This window comes from Amia ocellicauda, chromosome 17 (assembly GCF_036373705.1).
Source record: "Amia ocellicauda isolate fAmiCal2 chromosome 17, fAmiCal2.hap1, whole genome shotgun sequence".
In the NCBI taxonomy this organism is placed as follows: Eukaryota; Metazoa; Chordata; class Actinopteri; order Amiiformes; family Amiidae; genus Amia; species Amia ocellicauda.
Window position 1 is genome coordinate 20226155 of NC_089866.1, and position 24776 is coordinate 20250930.

The 24776-nt window shown below is 40.3% G+C and overlaps 2 protein-coding genes across 3 annotated transcripts in view; one reads left to right on the forward strand and one right to left on the reverse strand.

The window, feature by feature from the left end:
- Window positions 1–890: 890 nt before the first annotated feature.
- On the reverse strand, window positions 891–13347 carry rhof (ras homolog family member F). Its single transcript, XM_066688708.1, has 5 exons — window positions 12786–13347; window positions 10453–10540; window positions 5145–5254; window positions 2319–2453; window positions 891–1902 (listed from the first exon to the last, which is right to left on the reverse strand). The coding sequence occupies exons 1-5, from the start codon at window positions 12918–12920 to the stop codon at window positions 1735–1737; spliced, it is 636 nt and encodes a 211-aa protein (XP_066544805.1). The 5' UTR covers window positions 12921–13347; the 3' UTR covers window positions 891–1734.
- Window positions 13348–20161: 6814 nt separating this feature from the next.
- Window positions 20162–24776, forward strand: part of setd1ba (SET domain containing 1B, histone lysine methyltransferase a) — a 28240-nt gene continuing 23625 nt past the window's right edge. For both annotated transcript variants that reach the window (XM_066688793.1, XM_066688792.1), the window contains exons 1-5: window positions 20162–20887; window positions 21061–21215; window positions 21613–21711; window positions 22109–22379; window positions 24392–24513. In XM_066688793.1, coding sequence (XP_066544890.1) covers window positions 20827–20887; window positions 21061–21215; window positions 21613–21711; window positions 22109–22379; window positions 24392–24513 — 708 coding nt within the window. In that variant the 5' untranslated portion in view covers window positions 20162–20826. The remainder of the gene's footprint in view (window positions 20888–21060; window positions 21216–21612; window positions 21712–22108; window positions 22380–24391; window positions 24514–24776) is intronic.

Below are 24776 nucleotides of genomic sequence, written 5' to 3' on the forward strand. Positions count from 1 at the left end.
GCTTGTTTTTCTATGGAGGACCAAAGCGAGGGATTGTGGGAGTTTTTAAAGTCAGCATGAAAAGAACTGAGGCAGGAAAACTGGCACTTGAACTGAAAAGCCTGCATTCTTGTGTGATCTACTTTTCACCAGGAGAGGATAAAAGCACATGGAGAAGGAGTGCAGAGTGTGATGTTATCAGATTTTCAGTCCATTTAAGTTCCTAACTGAATTCATGATTGACTCAGAATACAGAAATCAGTTTTGAAGGTGTTGGCGATTTGAAAGTGAAACCCTTTCAAACCAACTGGGTGGTCATTCCAGGACTCAGGAGAGGGTTTTACGGAATACAATTGCTCATCATGCTAGAATCATACTTTAGTTTTATGCAAGCAAAGCATGAGTTCAGTTTGGCGCTCAGGTAGATCTGAAACCAGAAAACCCTGCTGCATGCAAGGACCATATATATGTGATCTTCTCTCCCTTAAACTGCAGAGGAATCTTTTAGAAGTGACTGGCTTCACCTCCCATCCGAGCAAGACTGAATTATACATTCCAGTTTGTGTCTAACATCTGTGCACCAACCAGATTATGTGGTTGGACTGGTTAGTTTCCCACGACAGGGTTAGACGCTACTGGTAGCCACAGCATTCCCACGGGGCATTTGGAAATATTAGGAAATGTTGTGTTTTAAATAACAATTGTGTCAGACCCCCCTGGAGCAGTTAATGGTACAAGTCAAAACATGGGGCCCAACACCAGCAGTGAAGGCAGATAGAGTTGAGTCAGTGGGAGGTGTCAGCTCTCTCCCAAGTCCTGAAAAAGCACAGGCCTGGAATCTAAAAAGCAGGACGGTAAGTACCAATAACAATAAATAATTTCTTATCTCTCTAGGCAAATCACAAATCCAGTAACTTGTCATGATTGACTTTATTTTGAGACTTATAGCTGCATCTGCAAGAGGGCTTTATTTTGTTACAGGAATCGCAATTTGTGGCTTGTTTACAGTAAGGGGACAAGTTGTTGACATTCGTGCTTCTGTGTGTGGATTGCAATGTGGCCCTAAGGGAGAAGAAAACACAGCTATGACCCACAATCCACTTTTTAGTCAGATATGGTCTCAGTGTACTAATTGGATACAAACATAAGTCCTTCAAACCATCGTGCTCATTTGGGGTTTTTAGTCTGCTATTGAAGGAGTGAGGGACGGAAGCACTTTGTTGAATGTAACACACTTGGCTTTGATATCAATCAAATGATATCTAGTTGCTTTTTGTTTGCTAAAAAAATACATTGTGTGAATTTGAATGTTTTCTGCTTCAATTGTGGAGAGAGTCATAATAATAATAATAATAATAATAATAATAATAAAATAAAAGATAATTGGGACTGATTGACAAGCTAGCAGCCCAGAATTCCTCCCTTGCAGATTTTCCAGAAATTCCAGTTCTTTCCTGTCAATACAGATTCCCAAGACGTGCAGTACAAAAGAGATGATGTGCGATAAAAAAGACTCTCATCCACACCTCGGTGCTTGTTCAGTTTGTGATGTCCAAGGTCTTTCAAAATCATTCTGGTGAGAATGACCCTGGTATCCAAGTCCTTTTGTACATCATAATACATGTAATTAAAATAATCAACCTTTGAAATGTGCTACTCTTGTAGCAGGAAGAATACAAATAAACAACGACAACAGTGCAGCAGTAGAAAGAGTTCCAGTCCATCTGGGTTTGTACGCAGTCCCTGAACCGTGTATCACAGTATTGCACACGACGATCTCTTCTTCCGTGGGTGCTTGGCTCTCTTGATGGCTGTCAGTGCTGTTCTGGTGGCTTCTTTGAAAATGTCATCGACGTTCTCCTTGTATTTGGCTGAACACTCCAAGTAGAGCTCTGCGTTGATCTGACGCTTTGTCTCCTCGCCCTACAAGATATGGGAAGAACTTTCACAACACTGGCCTTCAGAATTTTTATTTTTAGTTCTCTGTAAACTAATCATTTCAAAAGGCTTACAATAATGCAAGCATTTTCTCTAGAACTCCAGACTGACTACTTGTCTACCCCAGACCTCCAGCTTTGGTGAAACCAAAACACATCCAATTAACTACACTTATAATTTACTTTTGGTCTGATTTAAAGACATACAGCTGATTAGAGGGGTGTTACTAAGGGAACAGTAGGCACATGATTGTCAATAACTGCTTTCATGGGTAGTTGGCTGATGAGGAGGGGAGTGATTTGAGCTTAAGTAAGTAAATGCCTGCAGTTGTGCAGCATTAGGGGGACAGAGCATCAAATATAGATAGAGAGAGAGGGGGAGAGACCATTATCATACTCTACCTGTATATAAGTTATAGGAGCCTGATCTAACGCCCTGAGCTTCCGGGTACGTTCTTTGTCTTTCCGCAGATCTGTCTTGCAGCCAATCAGGATGATGGGAACGCCACGACAGAAGTGATTAACCTCTGGGAACCACTGGAAAGACACAATGTTTAAGGTGATCACAGATGTTCACAAAGTTCAACAGGGCATTTTCCCACGTATAGGTTGGCAGAGGTTCTGTTGGCAGTGTCACTGTCCATGTAAAGGGAAGTAGCATTTGGTTTAGTCATCAGTCAAACCCTTTATTGGCCTTCTTTCTCACAAAGGTTGATGACATTACTGATAGGAACAGAGAAATATGGGATGGGGCGGGGGGTAGACTGTGAATTCCAGAAGTTACCGGAGGACAAGTAAGGTTGATTAACTATATTAGCTATAGTATTGCTGTGTGTTTTTATTATTGGATATTTAGGCTAATATGCTTAAGTACACATTCAGCACATTATCCTCAGAAAGAAGGGTTGAATTAAATGCTCATCAATATTTGCAAAATGTGTAAAACCAAAAACACAAAAAAATGACTTTAGAAAATGAGCAGCTGTAACTACATCAATGGTCGCTTCTGATCTGTATTTCAAGTGAAAGCAGGTAAAAGGTATCCTTGCAAACATGTTTACTTTGACCATCTTGACTGTGTGTACTGCTGAACCACAGATTGTGACCTTGAGAGGCCTGGCCAGGACAAACAACTGTCAATCCCCAAAACATTCCTCTATCCCACATGTGCAGGACCTCTGGGGTCAGTATGCCCTGCTGCAGTGGGAGTCAGTATGCAGATAAGATTGCTAGATGAGTCACTGCCCAACCTTGGGTGGCAGGGCAAGCTAAACAACCTGGCACTCCTGGCTTTCCTGAAATTAAAAATAATATTTTCAGCAAAATGAGCAATCTGTAGGACACAGCCTCCAGTAATTATTTTGTGGTTTAGTACAGGTTTACATTTTTGGCACAGAGGTACAGGACTTCGCTAGTGACTGTATGATCCATAACCAACTCTGACTACAACATCTGTCCTGCTGCCCAGAGGCCATTCTGCACCAACCACAAGTTCTTTGAGGTTCTTGGCAGCAGTGGGGAAAGACTTGGCTTTGTACACAGTGGCAACACAAGTATTATATTACCAGTCGTTGGGATATATATATATATATATATATATATATATATATATATATATATATATATATATATATATAATCTCTGTTGCAAACTCTCTGCTAAGAAATAAACAATGATTTCCATCATTAACAGAAACTGACTGGCTGAGTAGACAGACAACTGCAAGTTTTAAACCCACAGTTGAGATTTATGTGGTAATGATGAGCGAAACCAGGTTTGCCAGCTGGAGGTAAGACGCCTGATTCAGCTGTCATGTAACCAGTTGTCTTCCAGTAACAGAGTCTCAGCGTGTGTCTTGTCAGTGTGAACGGGAGATGTCGGGAAGCTCACTGTACTGGCCTTCAACTCAAGATTGGAGCGCTGATGTGACACAGGGACAGACTGTATCTTAGGCGTGTTGAAAACAGTTCACACATAGACGCCTTCAACTTCTCATGTTTTATTTAAGGTTTGACAATTACAGAAGAAACAGATGCTCAAGATGAGTCGGTTGGTTCCTCATGTGTGTGTTTTGTGTCTCTGAAGAATACTGAAGAATCTAATTTAGCACACCTATTTTGCTGCAAACCTGAGGTTAATGTGAATAATCTGGTGGGCAGAGATGTAGATAAGATGCCAAGATGGATATTTAGTTGGCGCTGATTTAGTCAGGATTACAGTACAACAATCTGAGAAATGGGCAGGGCAGGCAGTAACCTGGAGCAGGACTCTGCCCCTTGGTGCTGTTCTGTGTCCTCACTTTCTTCCTGCTCCACTCTTTCACTCTCTGCTTAACAACACAGCAGGCATCACGCCACTCCAACAGCGCCCTGTTTAATCAAGTCTATTATCTACGTGTGGTTTTGCTTCAGGTGTGATTATCTGATTCTGTTTTGTTCGTTTTTTCGTGTGTTTTCTTTCTGGCTCTCTATATCTTTCAGCATCTTTCCTTGTTTTCCGATAGATTACACAGGGTGTTTTGGTACTTTTTGGGGTATAGATGAGACATGTACCTCTGTGATAAAGAAAGAAAAACAAAACTAAACAGAACTTCAGGAGAATACGGCCAAAATCTAAACCGACTCCTTCAAAGGATCCCGTAGGAACCCCTTACAGGGAAAAACAAACAAAAAGCATTTCCAAAAAATGTCTAAAGGGTACTAATAATAGATTTTGCACCATAATTCTACAGAATGTTTTATGGGAATTATACTGGATTTCTGTAGTTGTGGGGGGGAACTTCTGGATTGCCAAATAATTTGGAGTAGTACTGAAAGGTGTCACATATTTCTTTAATGCAAGGTCAAAAGCTGGGCGACTCAGTTTTGTTTTTCTTTCTGGGAGAAGCTTGAGCCCTTTTGTATCCAAAACCAAACAGACAAAGCCCTTTTCTCACTGTGGTCTTCAGAGCACGCGAGTGGACCTGCTGAGGCCTTTGTGTCGGACTATGACACACACTGCAAACACCAGCTTGTGCAACACAGAGGATTGATGGGATTAATACAGTGTAACCAAGCCTGTATCAATAACAACTCTGATTCACCCAATGCTTGCACTACCTAGCAACTAAAAACTACATGTTTACTGATATGACATACCGCCAATATTTGATCTCCCACACAAGTACAGCACACGTATTACTAACGTAAGTAGGGCTGGGCAGTGTTGGAGTTGCGATTGCAGTTTTACCTTGATTAAGACGTTGTCAAAGCTGGTGGGGTTGGTGACATCATAACATACCAACACGAGGTTGGCGTTCTGGTAGGAGAGTGGTCGCAGTCTGTCGTAATCCTCCTGACCTGGGACAGACAGACAGACAGACAGACAGCAGTGTAAGTGAGATGAAAAATGCAGCTCACTGCCTTGACAGTTTTTCACCAATACACAAATACAGGAGAAAAAACAAGACTACTCTGAGGGCCAGTTATTAGATCCATTATTCCCTTTGTGTTTCTATAACTGTAGCTTGTTTCATATGACAATATTCATCAAGATCATAGTTTTCACTTAAAATGATAATAGTCTGCTGAGGAGGATTGAAAATTTGAATGATTGGAAAACAAAAACAGAAAAAAAACAGAAAAAAAGACAGACTTCAGTACTTGTTTAGACAAAGACCAGCACTAAGAAGACTTGATGGTAAAATAACAACCAAGCATATTTAACACCAAACAACAGCTTGGTACTTTCATTGATTCAATATGCACCAATATGATCTTTCGCTGCTGTAAAACTTTCAAGTCAGGGGCCGAACATGGAAACAATTCCTGCTCTTTGCTGACCCAGGCTGGATGCCAACCAGTCACCCAGTGGGGTCATTTCTTAAATCCCTTTCTCAGCTCTTGTATAATCATGCCATTCAACTGCTTGTGATTTCATCAGTGTTTGTTGTGCGTGCCCGGCTCGCACTTTGAATTAAGTCTACTGGAAAAGCTAATTCTCTGACAGGAGCAGAAACACTTGTTTTTCATATAGTACACCCTGTATGACCAGAAAGCTGAATGAACCACAGCCTGTGCACTGCAGGCTGATTTCCTTTGAAGCTCTAAATGACTGTCTGTTGAAATTTCTGAGAAGTCCTGATGTGATGGTTATGTTTGAAAGTGCTTGCACGAAACTAGAAAACCAACTGCATCCTGTACCCGACTTCCTCTTCCTGCAGCCTGTCAGGTCCCGTCCGAAAGTTCAGTTCAGATAAGCTGTAGCCCCACATACTGAGGCTGTGTACAGTGTGTGCATTGTGTGTAGTGTTGACCCAGGGGGCTTTTAAATTCTCCAAATACCAGTCTGCTGGCAGCCCAATGGGAGAAAAGGAGAAATAAAATGGTGACCTTAAGTTGTGAGAAAAATTTGATTGTTAATTCTACATGAACAAAACACAAAGTTAAATCTGTTTATTCAGTTCCAGTCACCATCCAAAACCAGTATTTATTCACAGTAGGGGCACCATCATTTTTAGTCTTTGGTATCCAGACACACACCCATGCAGAGGCTGTGGCTCGACCTGATACCACTCTCTAGCGGTGGTCTCTATATGCCTCGTCTCAAAGGCTTCTTCAAGCCTCTACACTAGACCCAAATGTTCAAGAACACAGACCAGTACGGGACACTCTTTTGTGTGCTACTAAAATTGTTAAGCTCTGTGCGTCTGGTGTGGTTTGTGACCATGTACATCTAATCACCTTGGTATAAAAATATCTAACCATTGTGCTTGAAAACCCCCAGACTCAGTGCTACCTAGCTCAGTTCATGCCAAATGAGCTCGCCTGGAGCTGAGGGACAAAACGACAATAACATTTCCGTCCTGCACTGTGTAATGAATACCTTGTTTTCTGGACGATCCAGTTAGTCAACTTCTCCTGTTGTTCTCTGAGATTTGTTTTGAAACAACAGCCTCATTCTGAGGCCAGTCTCGACTGTGTGAGAGGGGAAACTCCAGACATTTCGACTGTGGTTGTAACTCTGTATTGAGATGTGTGGCAGGTTTTGAATGTCGTTGGACATTTGGTATGAATGGAATTCCCTGAGAAAGAAGCCTGAGACATCTTCATTTCTTACCCTCTTCTTTTCAATCTAATTTTACCATGGCTAAGGCTGAAAAGGACAAATAAGCTACCTCTATTTTATGTTAGGAGATTGAATGAAAGTTTAAAATGCCCTTCTTTTCTTTTCCCTTTATAAAAGATTAAATACAAGTCTAGTGTTGCAACTTGGTTAGTTATATAAGGCCTACCTGCTGAAAATGTGTTGCTGAATTATACCTGCCATATATAGAAATCCATATATACAATACATGTACATGTATAGTGCATGTAAAAGGAGTTTAATCAGACAATCTTTGCCCAGGTAGTGTCGAGCCACGCTGAAAACAGTGGTGGATTTCCTGCAGTAAAAGACGACATCCGCTGCCACCACATCCTGTCGGAGGTGTCTGACTTGCACAGCTGCTGTCATTTTAATTTGCTACAACATTGCTCTCTTTGTCAAAGTGCACAAGTTTGTTGCAGTTAAACACTGATTGTGCTTTTACTGATGCCTATTATTTTTTCCATGGCATCATCAGAATCATTTAAGTGAGTATTCTGTTAGTCTGTTAGTGTGACCGCAGGTGCACAGAAAAAGCGAGATGTATTTTATCCCATTGTACCACCTCTAATTACTCGCATTGCCCAAATAACTATATAACTACAATAAAAAGATCAATCAAAGTATCTCCACATATGGTTTGTGGCGTTCTTGGACTTGGCATCGCACAGACTACCGCGGCCATTTTTATCATCAGTCAGTGCACAGCCCAGATACAATTAGGGAACATATTCTGTGGCACACTTTTAGGAATTTGGCAAGGTAAACATGTGCTGCATTGGTGTTTCGAGATGAAGAGAAGCCAAATGGAGTATAACTGTGAGGACTACGCTGAAAAACATTATATCTAGACGACTTGAGATTGAAGAAGAGCATTTCTGTTGTATGCGCACAAGAGGGTGAGAAGAAGTTATCAGGTTTCTGACAAGTGGTTTTGCAGACAAAACCATTCCGCAAGCTGCATCTAAGCGCTCTACGGCACGGAGGGAAAAGGTCAAGGGCTGGTCTTGTCAACGTCTGTTTACAAGCAAATTGTGTCTGAAGTGACGAGCCAGACAAAAGGTACTACAGGGATAAAGCTCTCATTGTCATTCACCGTAATAAACCTTTACATCTGGGTAGATTTAATCTCTGCAAGTCTGACCTAAATTCATAGCACCTGTGTCTTAGTAACTGAACTAAACCTTGATTCCTGAGTTAACAACAACAACAAAAACCTCAGAGTAAAGGATTTACAAAGGAGGTAAAGTATAAGATAGATATATACACTGAGAAAAACAAACAGTCTTTGGTTCTTAATCTTTGGACTAAACTAAGTAATACCATACTGAGACCTATTTTTATGTACAGTGCTATTGTAACAATCTCTTGGATAAATGCCAGTGCAATGTGAAACTATGCTATGAGAACATGCAATAAAAAGAGGACTCGTTCAGAAGGTTAAACTCAGAAAAATTATAGTTTTGGTGCAATAATGGCTACAATGGAGACCGCAGCAATTTTCACAGCACAATTGTCTGTTATACACTGGCTAAGGCAAAGACAAAACTTTCTAACACCTCCCCAGAAACTCTAACAATTGCTGTTTCAACTGAAATTTAACCTACAAGGGCTGGCTAAAGTTTCTGCTCTCATGTTTCTTAGTATGACAACCTAAACATGAAGCACAGTTTTGATCTGCTTAAGAAGGGGATTTAATTGACGAAGAAAAGAAAATGTCAATGTCACAATTGGTAGGATACCACATTTGTATTACATGTACTAACTGTGTAAGTATGCAAACCATTTTAGAGAAACAGGCTGTGAACATAGAACCACAGTGTTACTCTGAAAAAACCACACCCCTGCAATGCACTATAAAAGAATTACATTTCTACCAGAGAAATTGCTCATGGACTTCCTTTCATCTCATGATGCCATAGCACAATTTCATAGAATGTGTAATATTAATTAAATTGCACAAGGGGTGGGGATAAGTTCTACTTTTTGCAAACTGAAATTCTGCTCCTTCATTCTTACTTCATGATCAAATACTCTTACATTGACTGTGGACGTTATGATGTTACTCTGGTGGTGCTGTTATTCTAGAGCAGGGATCTTAAGAGATCGTTGACGATGCCAAATCAAGCTCCACTCATTTGATTTGAACCCCCCTAAGTAACTCAGATCATCAGTGCTCCATCCCCCTCCTCAACATCCATTCTTCATTGTGAACTGGGGAGAACTGGCCTGGTGTGGCCCGGTGGCCAGTGGCCCCTGGTGTCTTCTATTTGCTCAGGCTTCACTTCTCCAATGGTGGCACAGAAGGGGGGTGTGGCAAATCACTTCTTTCTATATTATAATCCCCTCTGTTCTTCCTGCTGTTGAGCTGTAGGTTACCCAGTCCTGACCTAGTGCCACTCTCTTGCTTCTAGGTGTGGTGCTGATCTCTGGTGGCTATATTTGCATCGCGATCACTGAATCTTCCTCTTTTAGCACTTGTGTAAACAATGGAGGCGCAAACAAAGGTGCTTTGGCCTTGACTGACACAAGCTGTCTGTGAAGAATTAATGGGGAATGTAGAATTGTGTAGTGAGGAAGCAGCTAAACACAGAAACATGGGCCTGGGGATCTAGTCAGGGGAGGGGAGCTCTAAAAAAGAGAATGCCCAGGAGCTCACGAGAAACGACATACGAGGAGTTTTCTTTTCTCTTCTGTTTCATAAGGCAGGTTATGAACACAAACACCAAACATACCCGATCCAATTTCTACAAGAAATAAAGGGGACGGTGACAACAGCACTTTCCGCAGAGTAGAAGCACAGAGGACTACATTTGTTAGTGTCTCAGAACAAAGCCGAAACCCAAGATCATGTCTTTCTTTGTGTTAAGAGACTCTTCCACAGCTGTCAGATTCAATCATCTCAAAATATTATCTCGGGGGGGGGGGGTTAATCCAAACGGTCATGGTTCCACAAAAAGAGAAAAAAAACATGAAATAAACAGCTGAGATAAAGGCCTTCTCCATCTCCTTTGTTGGGGCAAGTCAATAGTGCTCGTTGTTCTGTATTTGTCATCTATTTCTTTCTTTTTATGTTTGATTATGTGTAGAACATCTATTCATTGAATACAATACAGCCCTGACTATTGTCCTTTAGACTATAATCAGAGTTGTATAATCACAATCTGCCTCCCTGATTTGTAAAAGTCTAGTGACTAAAAGGGTTAAACAAATCAAAATGATACAGTTCTTACTGGGCTGAGTTTCACTAGTGTTGGCCCAGCAGACCTCGCCCCAGATTCCTATGAATATCTTATGACCTAGGCATGAAGCATTAATGTGTTTAAAGTGGCACCTCAAGAATGCGGAACGTCTTTTAAACATTACCATTACATTACATTACCAGACCATTACTGATCTGAGCAAGACTCACCTGCTGTGTCGTAAAGGTTCAGATTGATGTCCTTACTTCCATATCGAATGGTCGTGACGTACTTCTCAAACACAGAAGGGGCATATTTCTGCAAGGGAACAAAAGCAAGAAAAGCATTTTTTTAACTATACGTATATATGTATTCTGCATCTGGGGCTTTTGTTTACTGGGGAATGCTTTTGATCGCCGAAGTGTGTGATTGTTCTTGGCGTGGCACAGGAAACAAAGCCAGTTGAAGAATAAGGTAAAGACTTACAAATGAAAAATGGACAGATGAGGCTGGGGATAATGGGGTCTAATGTGTGTTTATTCTGGATTCCATGTTGTATCCATGAAGACAGCAGGGCAAAAAACTGTTTGGTACAATGAAACAGTACAAAAGGGTCTTGATTTTGTGAATTCTATTGAGTTTAAAAACAGGAAAAGCTGGTTCCCTTCTTCTACCGTATTTAGATATAACTTCAGTTCCATTTGAGTATTGCATATAAGAAGGAGGAAAAATATAGGTGTTTGGTCCCTCCACGCAGTACTCAGGCTGAAGCCCTGAGGATACAGGCCACGTGAATTGAAGAATCCAGATTAAATCCAGATCCTTCAGATAAGCGACAGAAATTTGGTGATTCTGGAATAGCAGGCCCTGGATTGTACATGATAGCTGAAGGGTAACTCCCCCAGGCCAATACACAATTATATCAGTGTCTATCAGCACACAACACACCTGGGCATGGGGAGGCACTGGAATTGTGTTGGTTATCATAGGGTTTCAGATTTGAAAGTATAACGCTAAACAACCCACATACGTTGACATTTACATTGAGTTCATTACATTGAGGGCTTAAGTGAGTGTGTGGGGGGAGTGTGTGTGAAGGTACCGTCTCTAAAGCTGATAACTGGAGGAGGTCTTCTAGTGCATGAATCACAGGTAGTTAACGGCCCTGACAACAAACTGTTTCTTTACAAAACACCCAGAGAACAAAATGCAGATTATCTCCTTCTCCTTTACGTACATCAGTTAAAACCCTACAACAATATGAGTCATCCAACAGATTTTTACTCTGCTCTTTCAAAACTCATGAGCTTTTTCTGTAATATGAACACACTAGAGTGCAGTACCATTTCAGGGAAAGATATTGACACAATTAATGCTTCTAACAGAACAAGAAATATGTCCACAATTAAGCATTCCTGTTTGTCTGTATTATGCTTTTTGTTGAAGGCGCAGTTTTGTTTGGGTTTTATCTTTTTTTTTAACTGTCGGTTTATGTGGGGAACACCAAACAACACTTGCTGTTTAGCGTAACACCAAAATTAATTATTTATTGAAATCTACACTTACAAATGGCCAATAATAAACTGTATTCCTCGTAATGTAAATGCTTACCTCCTGCCAATTTTATCATGTGTATTTTAAAAAGCAGTTTAAATTCGAACAGATGTTTATTCTGCCAGCAATGAAGAGGGCAGGCGAGATGTTTGTAACATGCCTGAATCTTTCAATGTGAATAGACTGCATGTGGCTGTTTCTGACAAAGTCTGTGCATTGAGATAAGGGCACCTATGGTTTTCTTTTCTCTTCATTTTAACAAATCCAAGTGACGTAGGCTTAGTGTGCGAATGTCCATGCTTCCTTTTTTGCAATGCTATTTCTATCTGTGTTTCCTGCATTTGTAATGAGAATAAACTGTCACAATGCTCTTGGCCAACTCAACAAGAGGGCACAGGGGATCAGAGTTGACAGTAAATAGCACGATTCGTATTCACAGATGTGTGAATCCACAACAAAGCAGAGCACAGGAAGAAAAATCTATATGGTATGATTGCAAGACTTGGATAATACAGAAGAGCCCTTGCAAATGAGAAGAAGAATATAACATGACATCAACTTGCACTTTGCAAGGGTTTGCTGCACACAGAACAAGCAACCTGGGATCTAACCCTCCCGCTCTGTTCCCGGTGCTTTGAAAAGAGGTACTTTCAGTAGTGGGAATGCACCAAAATGACACTACCTGTATTCCCTGTATTCATTCACTGAGTAACCTAATTTACAATGTATCCATAACCTAAAGCTTTCATTCTTTAAACTGTGAGAGTGCCACAGCTGAGGAGTTTCATTTCATTATTTTAGTGAGCGCTCAGAAGATAGACCTTTGTTACCATGCATGGTCAACAGTCCCCTCTTTAGAATCTGGTGGACCATTCACCCCAGACACTTCTGTTTCATGAAGACAGTCAAATAGTAAAGAGCTGCATTAGGAGAGTAGACAGACAGGCTCTTTAGCTTTAGAGACAGGCAGCTTGAATACTGACAGGGGCAGATTCCAGCTGGGTCTTACCTCTGGGAAGTCTCCCTTGGCGTAGACCATGAGCAGAGAGGTCTTTCCACATCCTCCATCGCCCACAATCACGATTTTGAGTTCGTCACGGCTCCTCTCGGTACCGTTGCTCAGTACTGTGCCATTGTGGGACATTTTGCTTTTCGATCAATTGAGTATCAGCGGCAGTAGCAGAACAACCAAATGTATATATCTCCCGTGGTCCGTGGAGTGCAGGAGCCCACTCATTTGAACCCCTACACGTGTGGCTGAAGAATGATGGAGCTTTTCCTTGTAGAATGGAAAAAATTGACCATATGAACAGTACCAGAAAAGCCAGGTAAAAGTATCATAATCCCATGATATCTTCTTAGGTTTCTTTTTTTTTTTTAGACAGCTGCAATACTGCCTGTCTTCTCTATATAGTCCGGAAGCCCAAAAGTAGTCACTCCGGAATGTGGTTAACCTCCCCAGAGCTCACAGGAACCTGCAGCCGAGGTCTCACGACACGCCTTCTTCACGCTGCTGCTACTGACTGCGCTGAGGGGAAGCACACTAACCCTCCTTCTCTGCTGGAAGACACTTCTGCATTTGCATACTGCTGGCTGACTAACTCTGCAAGTTTCCTCCTTCCCAGTGTTGTTACCTGACACAAAGCAAAGGTATGCAGGTTGGCTGGACTTGAGCTGAGCCCAAGTGACAAAACGCCTACTACACCTTTACTATTATGCAATATGTCAGCGTAGCTTTACTACACTGATACTTGCAGCAATGCATGGTTCCTATTGCAGAGAGCGTGTCATTTCTAAACTGGAGATGTCCTGCTTATGGAAACCCACACGCATTTTAGTATTGATGCCTTTGAATAAGTGTGTATGTGTGTAGGGGTTTTTAATAGAGGATTATTTTTAAAACAAAACATTTTAATTTTTCAATTAATACAAAGTATATATCTGTGCCAGCTCAGTCAAAACCACACCTATAATGGAAATACACAATGGAAATACAGTGTTGTGTTACCTGGGAGATCCATTTTCAATCTTCACTCTCCACCCAAAATACACGGCTTTATCCCTGCTATAATATCTCTCTCTCATATATATATAAAAATCATATATATATTAAAATCTGTTCCACCCATTTTAAAAAAAAGAAAGAGAGATTACTTCAGCCTTACACAATAGAGGCCGATCTGTTCTCTCCAGCTTTTATACAAGTTTATTTGCCACACAAATTGCTTGAAATCAGTGATAGTTTTATTTGTGCTATAAATAGTTTCCTGTCCCAAACTATTTATTAACACACCAGATAGGAGAGGCTAGCCTGGGGAGGGAAACAATGCATGGAATTTTCCTTCTTACCAAGCCCTTCTTTCACACCGCTCCACCTTTCAACACACGTCTTCAGTTATTTATTGTGACTTCACAAGCATGCATATTTAAACCTATTTTATATGAACTCATCACTGCAGCCACACTGAATCACATACAGGCCGCCCCAGAGGGATGCCAGAGACCAATGACATCAGAACCTACACTTCAGGTGAAAGGATTCCTGGTCCACAGGGAGAAGTGGCCATCGCCAACTATTTATGTGTGTGGTAGAACTGTGTATTTCTCGATTTGTTTTCTTTACACAGACAAGACATCACTTTTGCTACGGTACAGGATCTCAGCATGACAATCTGTTTAGAGCAAACTGATTGAAGCTCCACTGGTCCTCCCATGCCACCTAGAGGAACAGAAAACACACTCGGAAAGAAACCTCACTCATGTAAGACAATAGGAACTCGTGCCCTTTAGTGGCGCCAAGGGGACGTGGGGTTTTTACAGGCTGTTTGCATACGGAGAGTGCTTCATTCAGAATGCCGTTATAACGGTGCTGGTGAGGAGAACAAGACGAGTATTGAAGCCACCACTTACGGCACACCTTTTGGCACAGGTGCTGGCCTGCAAGAGCCGTGGAGTGTCCTCTGGTTTTCATTGCATCACAGCTATTAAATATAATAAGTATGTTTTAGGTCATCTGGATGCATATGTCTGTTGTATGGAGCTTATCACTGAAACCACCTATACAAACACAAGGACATGGGTAGATCTGCAGATGTGCAACACTCTCTGTTAGTGATTCTGCAAAATGTGTGAAACAAGTCCATAGGTGTTATAACATTTAGTGGTCCATGTACCATGTTCACATATTACCATGGTGTGTACAGTGTCCTGTTTAGCAGGTTTCAATACTTCCCCCACTCACGTACACTTACATTTACACAGTACCTCTTGCTTCTGGGTTTATCCATGACATAGAAGGCATTGTAATCAATATTTTCTGTTACTGAAATGACATACACCTAGAGTCAAATGTAGGAGTTTTCCTGGGTAATTTGGGTTGCCTCCGAATGTAATACAGTCTGCCATCTTGAGTGCAGATGTGTGTAGTACAGCAAACTGTCCTTCACACATGTACACTAATTAATGTGAGGCATTCCAGGCAACCCACACAAGAGCGCAACTTAAACGCTGACCGACTTCCTGAAAATTGATTTCCAAAATCAGACAATGGTGTCAGTTATTATTTAAAACCATGCCTGCTGGGAAGAACAACTAGGAATTATACATTCTACATATGGGGAAATGTTAAAAAAGGAAATCTCACTAACCTACCGCATTATGAATCTTGCATTATTGGTGAATAAACTCACTAGCACTGTGGGTTTAAGAGTTTATATTTATTGTATCATGATCAAAAGATTGATACAGATATATTGTATTCAATGACTTGACTCTTGGGCATGACTCAATACGTATCAAAACACCTAAAAGATTTGGAAGGAAGTGTATTGTGCACCTAGAATTAAAGAATCTCAACCATGTTGATATTTTAATGATAGCCTCACAGAATTGAAAAGCTATGGAAACACCATTGCCTAAAAAAACTTTTTTCATCGAACATAAACATGTTGTTAAAAGATACTCAGTTAAAGCAAACGCCAGAAGGTTGAATTACTGTTGTTTTTCTGTGGAGTCTGCAGTCTGGGGCCCCTCCCCTGCAATCGCCTGAGGCAGTAATGCGAAACGCTTCACAGCAGCTCTGCGCCAGCGCCCTGGACGTTTCCTGGTGGAGAATATATCGAACAAGACTGAGGGGAATGACAGTGCAAAGCGCCAGTCAGTGCTATTTTTAGTCGTGTTGTCCTCATCCCTCTGAAGGTCCTGGTCGTTTCTTTTCCTTTAATTACAACCATCTATCTTCTTCTCTGCAACCTCTGTGTGCAAGACTCTGTTAAGCCAAGGCACATTGCAAACTACAGCCGGATTCGGCCCGTTAACTGTGATGCTTTTGACCTATGCCTTTGTGTTCCCAACATGCATTTCAGTCTCTTGAATTATACCTACCGTGTGCATTCCCTTTTTTTGGGGTTGGATGACATGTATCTTGCACTTCAAATTGAAATGAAAAGGCTCTCCAAGAAGAAGCACAACTGACCCTGTGACCTTGTATTACATCAAACCCTTTCTGATGTAATGTGTCTGTGATAGAATGCCCCGCTTTCATGGTGTAATGGGCTCCGCTCATATCTCTGCGTGTGTTTGTGCGTCCAAGAGTGTCTGAGCAGAATAACAGCCAACGCTGCAGAAAATCCGTGTTCCATTCAATTGGAAAATGCATAATGGATGAAGGAGACTCTTCTGGCAGTACAAAAGTTGATACGAGGGGCACTGGGCCTTACAATCTAATGACAGTCTCTCTGTAATTTATGCACAGCAGCAGACCAACAAGGCTTGTCCTGAAGAGCATGCCAAAGACTGCTTTCTAAACTGCCTCTGTATATGGATGCATTCCAACACCTCCCTGCTTTATTTACCACCACCAGAGGAAGCTGTATATGTTAGTGGTTACATTCAAGGTTGAAACGTTTTTGTTATTGAATCCATTATCAACACAAGGCAAAATACTTTACTGTCCGAAATGCATCGCTTTTGTTTTTCCTCTACAGCATTCAATCGCTTCTACACAACACAATCATTGGCCTACAAAAAAAAAAAAGGAAAAAAGAAGTCAGCTGCTCACTAATCAAAAACAGATGGAATTACATTGTTACAGAGACAGGACCAAGATCATCAAAAATAAACCATTTTATTTTTAAAATACATATCTACAGTTATCAACTGCAAGCTAAGCAGAAAATCTTACCTCTTTTAGGTCAAGTGTGTTCTCTAGGCTAACCAACATTTGAAAATGCACCTACATTTGGCGAAATGAATGGACTTTTCATAAATCTCACGTTTCAAAATGGATGGTTGTCATGTATTTATTGTTGGACTGAAGAATAAAGTGGAATGACAAGCAGAGGCGAAGGAAATTCCAAGTCTACCTTCTGCGCAAAGCTGGCTTCTATGCAGATGTCTGCAGAATAAAGACGTCGGATTTTCAAACACAGCAAGGATTTTTTTTTTGTTTTTTTTGTTGTTGTTCTGTTTGTTTGGTTAAAAAAATCTCTTGAAGATCCCCTCTATGCAGGCTGCTTGAAATGCGTGACTGGGAGGGTGAAAATGGTTTTTCGACCTTATATGGATGCATGCGTGGGCTGCAGTCAGCTCAGACGCGGGCAGCCGGCCAGGTCCTCAGATTACTGCAGTTTGCCAAAGCTGTCAGCTGCAGCACAGCAAGCCCGGCGAGGACAAGGCTCTCCACAATGCTGGTTAAATAACTTTCAACGTCACCCTGACACCTAACATATCAAAAGAAGCCATCCAGATCACCAAAGATATAAGTCAAATGAATATGAGAGAACAAAAAAAAACAAAAAACAAAAAAACCATACAATTTGAGGATGCAAAGCGCTTCTTTCAGAAATAAATGCTCACCCAGCAATGGCGCAGCAACAGCCTCAGCTCTAAAACAAGGTCCGCTTTGTGTGAAGAAGCCATTTTGAAACTGTGAGCACTACAGAAGCCATTATAGCACAATTCATATAAACTCGATTTTTTGGAGGCAGAAAAAAATGGAAAACTATCATCAAACGCAAATTGACCCCCTAAGACGTTTGCTATTATTATTACTAATAATCCACCTTCGCCTGCATGGATCATGTTTACTTAATGTAGTGTAAGTTTTTAATCTCTCCTAAAACCACTTATCATTGTGTAGTGTATGATACATTTCTGAACACTTTATATAATGTTGTTTAGTGTGGTTATTTTGTGTATTGCTTTAGAATTGATATTTACGCAATTGTGTTCTGTCTGAGCTGAAATTGTTTTCAAACAATGCATATAAAGACTTCCTTGCCTTTTGTCTAGGCTATTATAATTATTTGTATTATTTAACAACAATCTTACAGAAGCAAAAACATGAAACGAAAACATCCTAAAAGGAATTCTTAATGTAATGTCACTGTCCTACTAAAATGCATTTTTCATGACAAAAATGCCTGCATTACCTTTAATATAGAAAGCTGTCCATCATTTACAGAAGGAAAAAATAGGATACATGTCGCACTTATCTTCGAATTGATGAGCGAAAAAAACATTTGACTGCACTCCTAATGCCTTTAGGAAGAAGAAAGGGTAAAAAAGGCATGTTTGCAAATTACTGTTTAAACAGATGCAGCTTGACAAGTCTCAGCATTTTCTTATGGTCAGTATGCAGTTTCTTAAATGTGATTGTTTTAGACTGGGACGGATAATTAAGGACGAAGGATTTAAAGAGAAAGCCTTTTCTTTCTTTCTTTTTTTCCATAGGAGTTACACCCCCTCCCCTTCTAAAAAATCAGCCTCTATTTTAATGGATCCGAAGATGGGAATGAAAATGTTCCTTTTTCTTCTGCGTATAGGCCTGATTAATAGATTCCACCAGAATGTTAAGGTAAATATCTATTTTTTGTGTTCTTATATATAATTATATATTTATATAACTTAATCTCGAGGGTGTAGCACTCTGTGATGCAGTTTATATGTATTTACTTATCTCTACTTAATTGAAGTAAATATGAAAACAAATCTATATGGGAACAGTAAGTCCTGTCAACTACAATTTAAAATATGCCCTTGGTACAAGGTCAGATAGATTTACTTACCTTCAGAGCTGATAACATTAATTTTAAACAAATAATGAAACAGGAGAATTTGTTTTAATTTATGTGAAAGTGAATTCCTATAGTTTTAGCTTTAGTTATTTATTGTGATGCCATAGTTATTTAATGTTACTGTAATTTAAAATACTGAGGTAGAAAATACAATAAAAGCACTATATGTAATAACCCTAAATGTACTGTCAATGTTAAATACATTAATTATGCAAAGATATATATATATATATATATATATATATATATATATATTAGAATTATTGTTTCCTATAAGGGGGATTAGGCATTGTGTAACAAACCAGCAATGCCAGTTGTTCTGTCATTTAAAAATTTGCATTTTCAGTTTTGGCCTGCTGCTTTGTTTCTTGAAACATGAGAAGATAAAAATTGATTAATCTTGAATGGAGAGACAAAATGCATGCAAATGAAAGAACTGAACATAAAACAAAGTACAGTATATAGCATATAAAGAATTACCTTTACAGTATCTATTGATTGAAGGAGATTTCTTCAAACCACTTAACAGTGTTGCTACCTTTTTAAAGTCAAATTTTATGAGTAATTCTCTTACTTTATAAAGAAAGGAATAAGAAAAAAAACTTACATAGAGCTACTGCTATGCTTGGCCATTTTAGTGTGCACTTTGAAATGATGTGCCATTACAGCATTTGTTGAACACTTATTGTTGTATTTGACTTTAAAAGCATATTTTCGACAATCAAAATCTATAACAAGCTGTTTATTGAATATACTGTTTTACTTCAAAGTTAAAACTGCTGACATATGGGTGTGCCATGACCTAGTTAGGACAAAGATGGATTCCAAAAGTAAAAGTCTTTAAAAAAAAAAAAAAAAAAAAAAAAAAAAAAAAAAAGCAAAGGGATTACATCCAACATTTTTTTATCTTCCTTCTTCTTAAATCCATTTAATGATGACAAACATTATAACACACTGATATAGTCCATAAAGAGATGAAGAAATCAAGTATAAGATCCCTTTTGGAACAAAGGAAACCCATATTGGCCATTCAGTTCCATTGCAGAAAGATGGCTGCCTGAGCGCCCGGCCTCCTCTCTGCTGTCTGCTGGAGGATGTCTCGGTTCGGCTTCTAATAGCGAGAGCTAAAATGGTAGCTTCAATCTGATTGGCCGGCGGAACCCACTGTTGTTAACCAGCCAATTGCCCAAGCACTGCACAATATCAGACAATGTTCGCAGTGGATATCCCCGCACTGCATATACAACAACACACACACATTTTTAAAACAAAAAGATGCATAATGTAACGCGTTTATGAGTCTAAACGCAGGAAAAGCAAAATGGAAGCTGTCTTCTGATTGGCTCCTGCAGCCTGAATGCTTTATAATAAGTCAATTAATGTGCACCACACTCTACTCACGCTTCTTAACAAACAAACAGTTTGTGTTTAAAATGCACCGGTGTTGTCCACAAAAAAAGAAACAAAAACCAAGTAAAACGGAGACAATATCATGAGGGACTGGGCGGACTGCAACTCTAGTCCTCTGGTCTCCAAAACTTGGGCCACCTATATCCATCTTGTTCTGAGATGCAGTTTTCCGTGTGCGTAAATCTAGGCGGTAGATTCAATGCTTTGTCGAGATCCCCGTTTTCCCGTAATCGCGCAGCTACGCACGAAATATAGGTTGAGGTGTCTTCGGGAAAAAATATAAACCGTCTTTTATGCGCGATTTTTCACAAATCCGCGCTTCGTGCTGCTGAATTGGTGGAAAGATGTGGGTATCGAAAGTGCGCCGAGAATGAAAGGATAGGTGCCAGTGAAGCTCAATAGTGGTGTATTGTGGGAGAGACAGCAAGCGAGCAGAGGCACACAATATGTGTTGGCTCGCAAAAAGGAGGCAGGATCCTTTAAAACCATGTAATGTAATCAGGGAAATGTAAAAGATCTCGCCGTTTTGGTAGAAAAAAAGGCTCGATCGGCATAATCTACACCATGTCCAAGCCCGGAGACAAACCCAGGCTGAATGAAGATCACGGCAGAAAGCAGAGTTCAAGTGAGCTGCTTTTTTTTTTTCCTCTCCTCTTCTCTTCTGCCTGTTTCGGTAATGGGGACCAGCTTTCAGTCCCCATTTTCGACTTAGCCGTGTTTATGTTTGCAAGCTGCAGTCAGTCTAATATATTTGCTGTGCTTCCCCCCCTGTTTGTTGGTGTTTGTATTTTTTAACAGGTTTGGCGAACGGAATGGAACCCAGCCATCCAGTCTGCAGTTCGGGGGAGAAACGAAGTCACCATTGGAGAAGTTACAAGTTGATTATTGACCCAGCGTTGAAAAAGGGATCGCATAAACTGTATCGCTACGATGGGCAACAATTTAGCATGCCCGTGAGTAAACTATTTATGCGACGAGACCCACCGTGGAAAACGGGCACGTTGGTCGCGTTGTGCGGGCGAGGGGGCTGATCGGGGTGTGCGGTGTTACAATGAAGCCAAGGCGCTCCAGCACTTCGCTCCAGCACCTGACACACTGCATCAAAGTGTCACTGTCCGGCTCCTGCGAGTGCGGCCGCCACACAAATGGATACAGTCACGCTTTTTTTTTCTTGGTTACGCTTCATCACAGATGCATGCTTTTCAATGTACATTTCCAAACGTGTTTCTCTGCTCTGTGTGGTTGTTTTTGACTTTATTTTGGGAAGTGCATGCCTAGTCTTTAAACGTGATCGGAGTGTTCTGAGTTTAAAATGGGCGGAAAAACGATGATGTCTGTGTTCCTCTACAGAACCCCGGGATGTCACCGGTGGACACCGTCCGGGACCCACGGATCGGTCGGATGTGGACCAAATACAAGGAGACGGATCTCCCGGTCCCGAAGTTTAAGGTAGTCGATTGGTCACACCCCCCTTAGCGAACTTGTCAAATCTAACGTGTGCAGACTACGATTGCTTGAACCGGTTAATTCCTTTATTTAACGGCATGCATCCCCCCCCCCCCATTATATTTAGTTTACTGAGTGTATATTAAGTATAAAAGCAGCCACTGTTGATGTATCTATACTTGTGTATATATGCACGTTGCCACACTTAAGAGAGAGTTCTTATAGTTTTGTATTTCTGCAAGGCTGGGTATGCACCTATACACACACACGCACTATAAGGAACTCGCTGTCACACTGACACGAGTAGGTGATAACACGCTTTCTTGTAGGAAATGATTTATAGCTAAATGGTCACCAAAGTATAGTCTCCACCGTCATCATATTTGCTTTTTGTCTTCAGATCGACGAGTGTTATGTCGGCCCCGTTCCCCCGAAGGAGGTCACATTTGCCAAGTTGAACGACAACATCAGGGAAGGTTTTCTCTCCGACATGTGCAAGAAATTCGGAGACATCGAGGAGGTGGAAATCCTATACAATCCGAAAAACAAAAAGCACCTGGGCATTGCCAAAGTTATATTTGGCTCGGTAAAGTCGGCGAAAGATGCCGTGCAGAACCTGAACAACACTTCTGTCATGGGAAACATCATCCACGTGGAGCTGGACACAAAGGGTAGGCATGTGCACTTCGCTGTCTTTTTATACACCTGTATGTCTATAATTTGTAATCGGCGTGTGATATGATGTCACAGGTGCCGAATACTGCACAGTTATTAGAAGATCGGCGATTTCGCTGAATTTTCCTTGTCATTTTTTGTCACGTGGAGTAATATACGTTGTCGGTTGCTAGGTAACTGGTGCCGTGGTTGTCATGCACGCTCCCCGGGACTCGGGCTTGTTGTAGATGGAAATGCATGCAAACGCATTCACGTATTATTATGATTGTGTGTAAATGTCAATTAGCAAAGTTAGATCAAGGTTAAAAAACGAAAAACAAACATGACCTATTGCATCTACAGACTCTCAGCGTACACCTCCTCCCAGTGTCTGGAAATGTAGACTTATTAATGGCAGTGTTTAGGAATGCCGACTGCATTCTTAATTAACGTTGCAGCTTCTTTGTGGTCAATGTAAAATTAACGTTTTATGTTGCCTTTTGCATTTTATCATCTCATCTTGGAGAGATGATGTATTTATCACACATGGCTTATAATCTTGTGCATGCTCTTTATTTTAGACCAAAAAGAGACCCCGGCCACATTTCTGCTTTTATGTTGCACTTTTGAGACAGGTCTTGACAGTCGCTTTCTCCAGACCTGTTGTGTAAAACCTTGAATTCCTGTTATTGCCGCTCTTTGAATGTATTCATCATTTTACCAGCTGACAGTAGTACTCCCTTAAAGTGACAGTGGTCCTTTTCCCCATAGGTTGCACAAATTGGACCAAAACAAACCACTGATTTTTATATTAATATATCAAAAACCTCTATTGCTCTCTTATTAATTCTGTGTATTTCTAAATGGCACATTGCTTTAAACAATTTTATGTATAGATTATGATTTTAAATTGAAGGTTAATAAACAATTTATGTAAAAAACAAAACAAAAAACGATTTTCTTAACTAAACAATTGTTTAATGACCTTGATTGGCTATAAATATTGAAAACAGTTATGTGAAGCATTATACTTTATTTAATGGAAAACTTTCATGGTGTTTTGTGAAGTGAATACACTTGCTACACTTCTTGCTTTTGCAATTAACTCGTCGAATTTCACAAACTCAAAATGTTACAAAACTGGACTTGTTATACAGTCTTTCTGTATGTGCACCTACATTTTGTTTAGTTGCAACATTCCATGTTATTTAAGAATGAGTTTTTTTTATTGATATTGATACCTGTTACTGTTAATTTCAGAACAGAACATTTTTAATTTCTTCAAAATATTTGGGTTTTACAACCAATCCATTTTTTTTTTGCATTCTTTGTATTCTTGTAGTTGTAGTAGAAAGATTTTGTCTTGCATATGTTTCTTTTTTTATTAGCATGCCATAAAGTTAACTTTGTCACATTTATTATTTTAGCTGGTGTTTAATTTTAATGGTTGTTTGGTTCATCTATATAGACACTTAGCAACTTTTTCTTTGTAGGATTTGTTTAGTTAAAATGCCTATATCCTGCTCAAACAAAGGATTGTGGGTAAATTATTTTCCAGACACACAACACGACACACTATTTAAATACCTAAAGGGACAAACCGAGAACAAAGAAATCCCCAGGCTCTTTAAAAAAAAAATATATTTAGATAATAATATTTAGAGAATTTAGGTATGACCGAGATATGCAAATGAGCATACAACCTCCTGTTGAAGCCCAGGCTCCGCCACTGATGCTCTGTATGTTACCTTTAGCAACTTAAAACCAAAGGCGTAATGTAAGTGATTCTGTAACAACAGTTGTTAATACATACTTCAGCCCCTTGTCTCTCTAAGTCACTGTGGATAAATATGTGCCAAGTGACTGATAATATTTATTGTTGTTGCTATTATCAAACGGTTATATTTGGAATATCCCATTTAAAAGACAACTCTCCCTGGCTGAATGAATGCTGTCTGTCTCTCTTGACCTTTGATGCTGTTGATCAGAATTCCTTGGGTAAATATCCCTCCAACCCCCTTCTGTCCAGGTGAGAATCGCATGCGATACTTCGAACTTCTGATCAGCGGCATTTACACCCCTCGGACACTGCCAGTGGGGAGTGACGATGCCCGGGAATCCTCGCCACGAAGTGTCAGTGACTCCTCGCAGGTAAGGGCAAAGATACAGTGTGCTTTATACATAGAAGGCCTTATTTTAATGATTGCTTTATAAGAGGCAGAAGCAGTTGGTGAGGTTTCATTCAGAATTGCAGGAACTGTCACAGACCTTGGAGGGAAAGAAAGGCTGCCATGCAGGTGTCTGATAGGAGCAGGAATCCAGCACTTTCACCTCGAGTGGTGTTAATGCAAGGCCTGTGTTTACGTCTGCTTCAGATTGACACCGGGAAATGAGAAGTGAGCACAGCCCCTTGG

Excerpts from the sequence above, each read along its gene's own strand:
- rhof (XM_066688708.1), bottom strand. The coding sequence starts at position 12,920 with ATGTCCCACAATGGCACAGTACTGAGCAACGGTACCGAGAGGAGCCGT. Across the intron at positions 5,255-10,452 it reads GAACCTTTACGACACAGCAG|GTCAGGAGGATTACGACAGA; the intron begins GTGAGTCTTGCT and ends TGTCTGTCCCAG. Across the intron at positions 2,454-5,144 it reads TTGACAACGTCTTAATCAAG|TGGTTCCCAGAGGTTAATCA; the intron begins GTAAAACTGCAA and ends GTGTCTTTCCAG.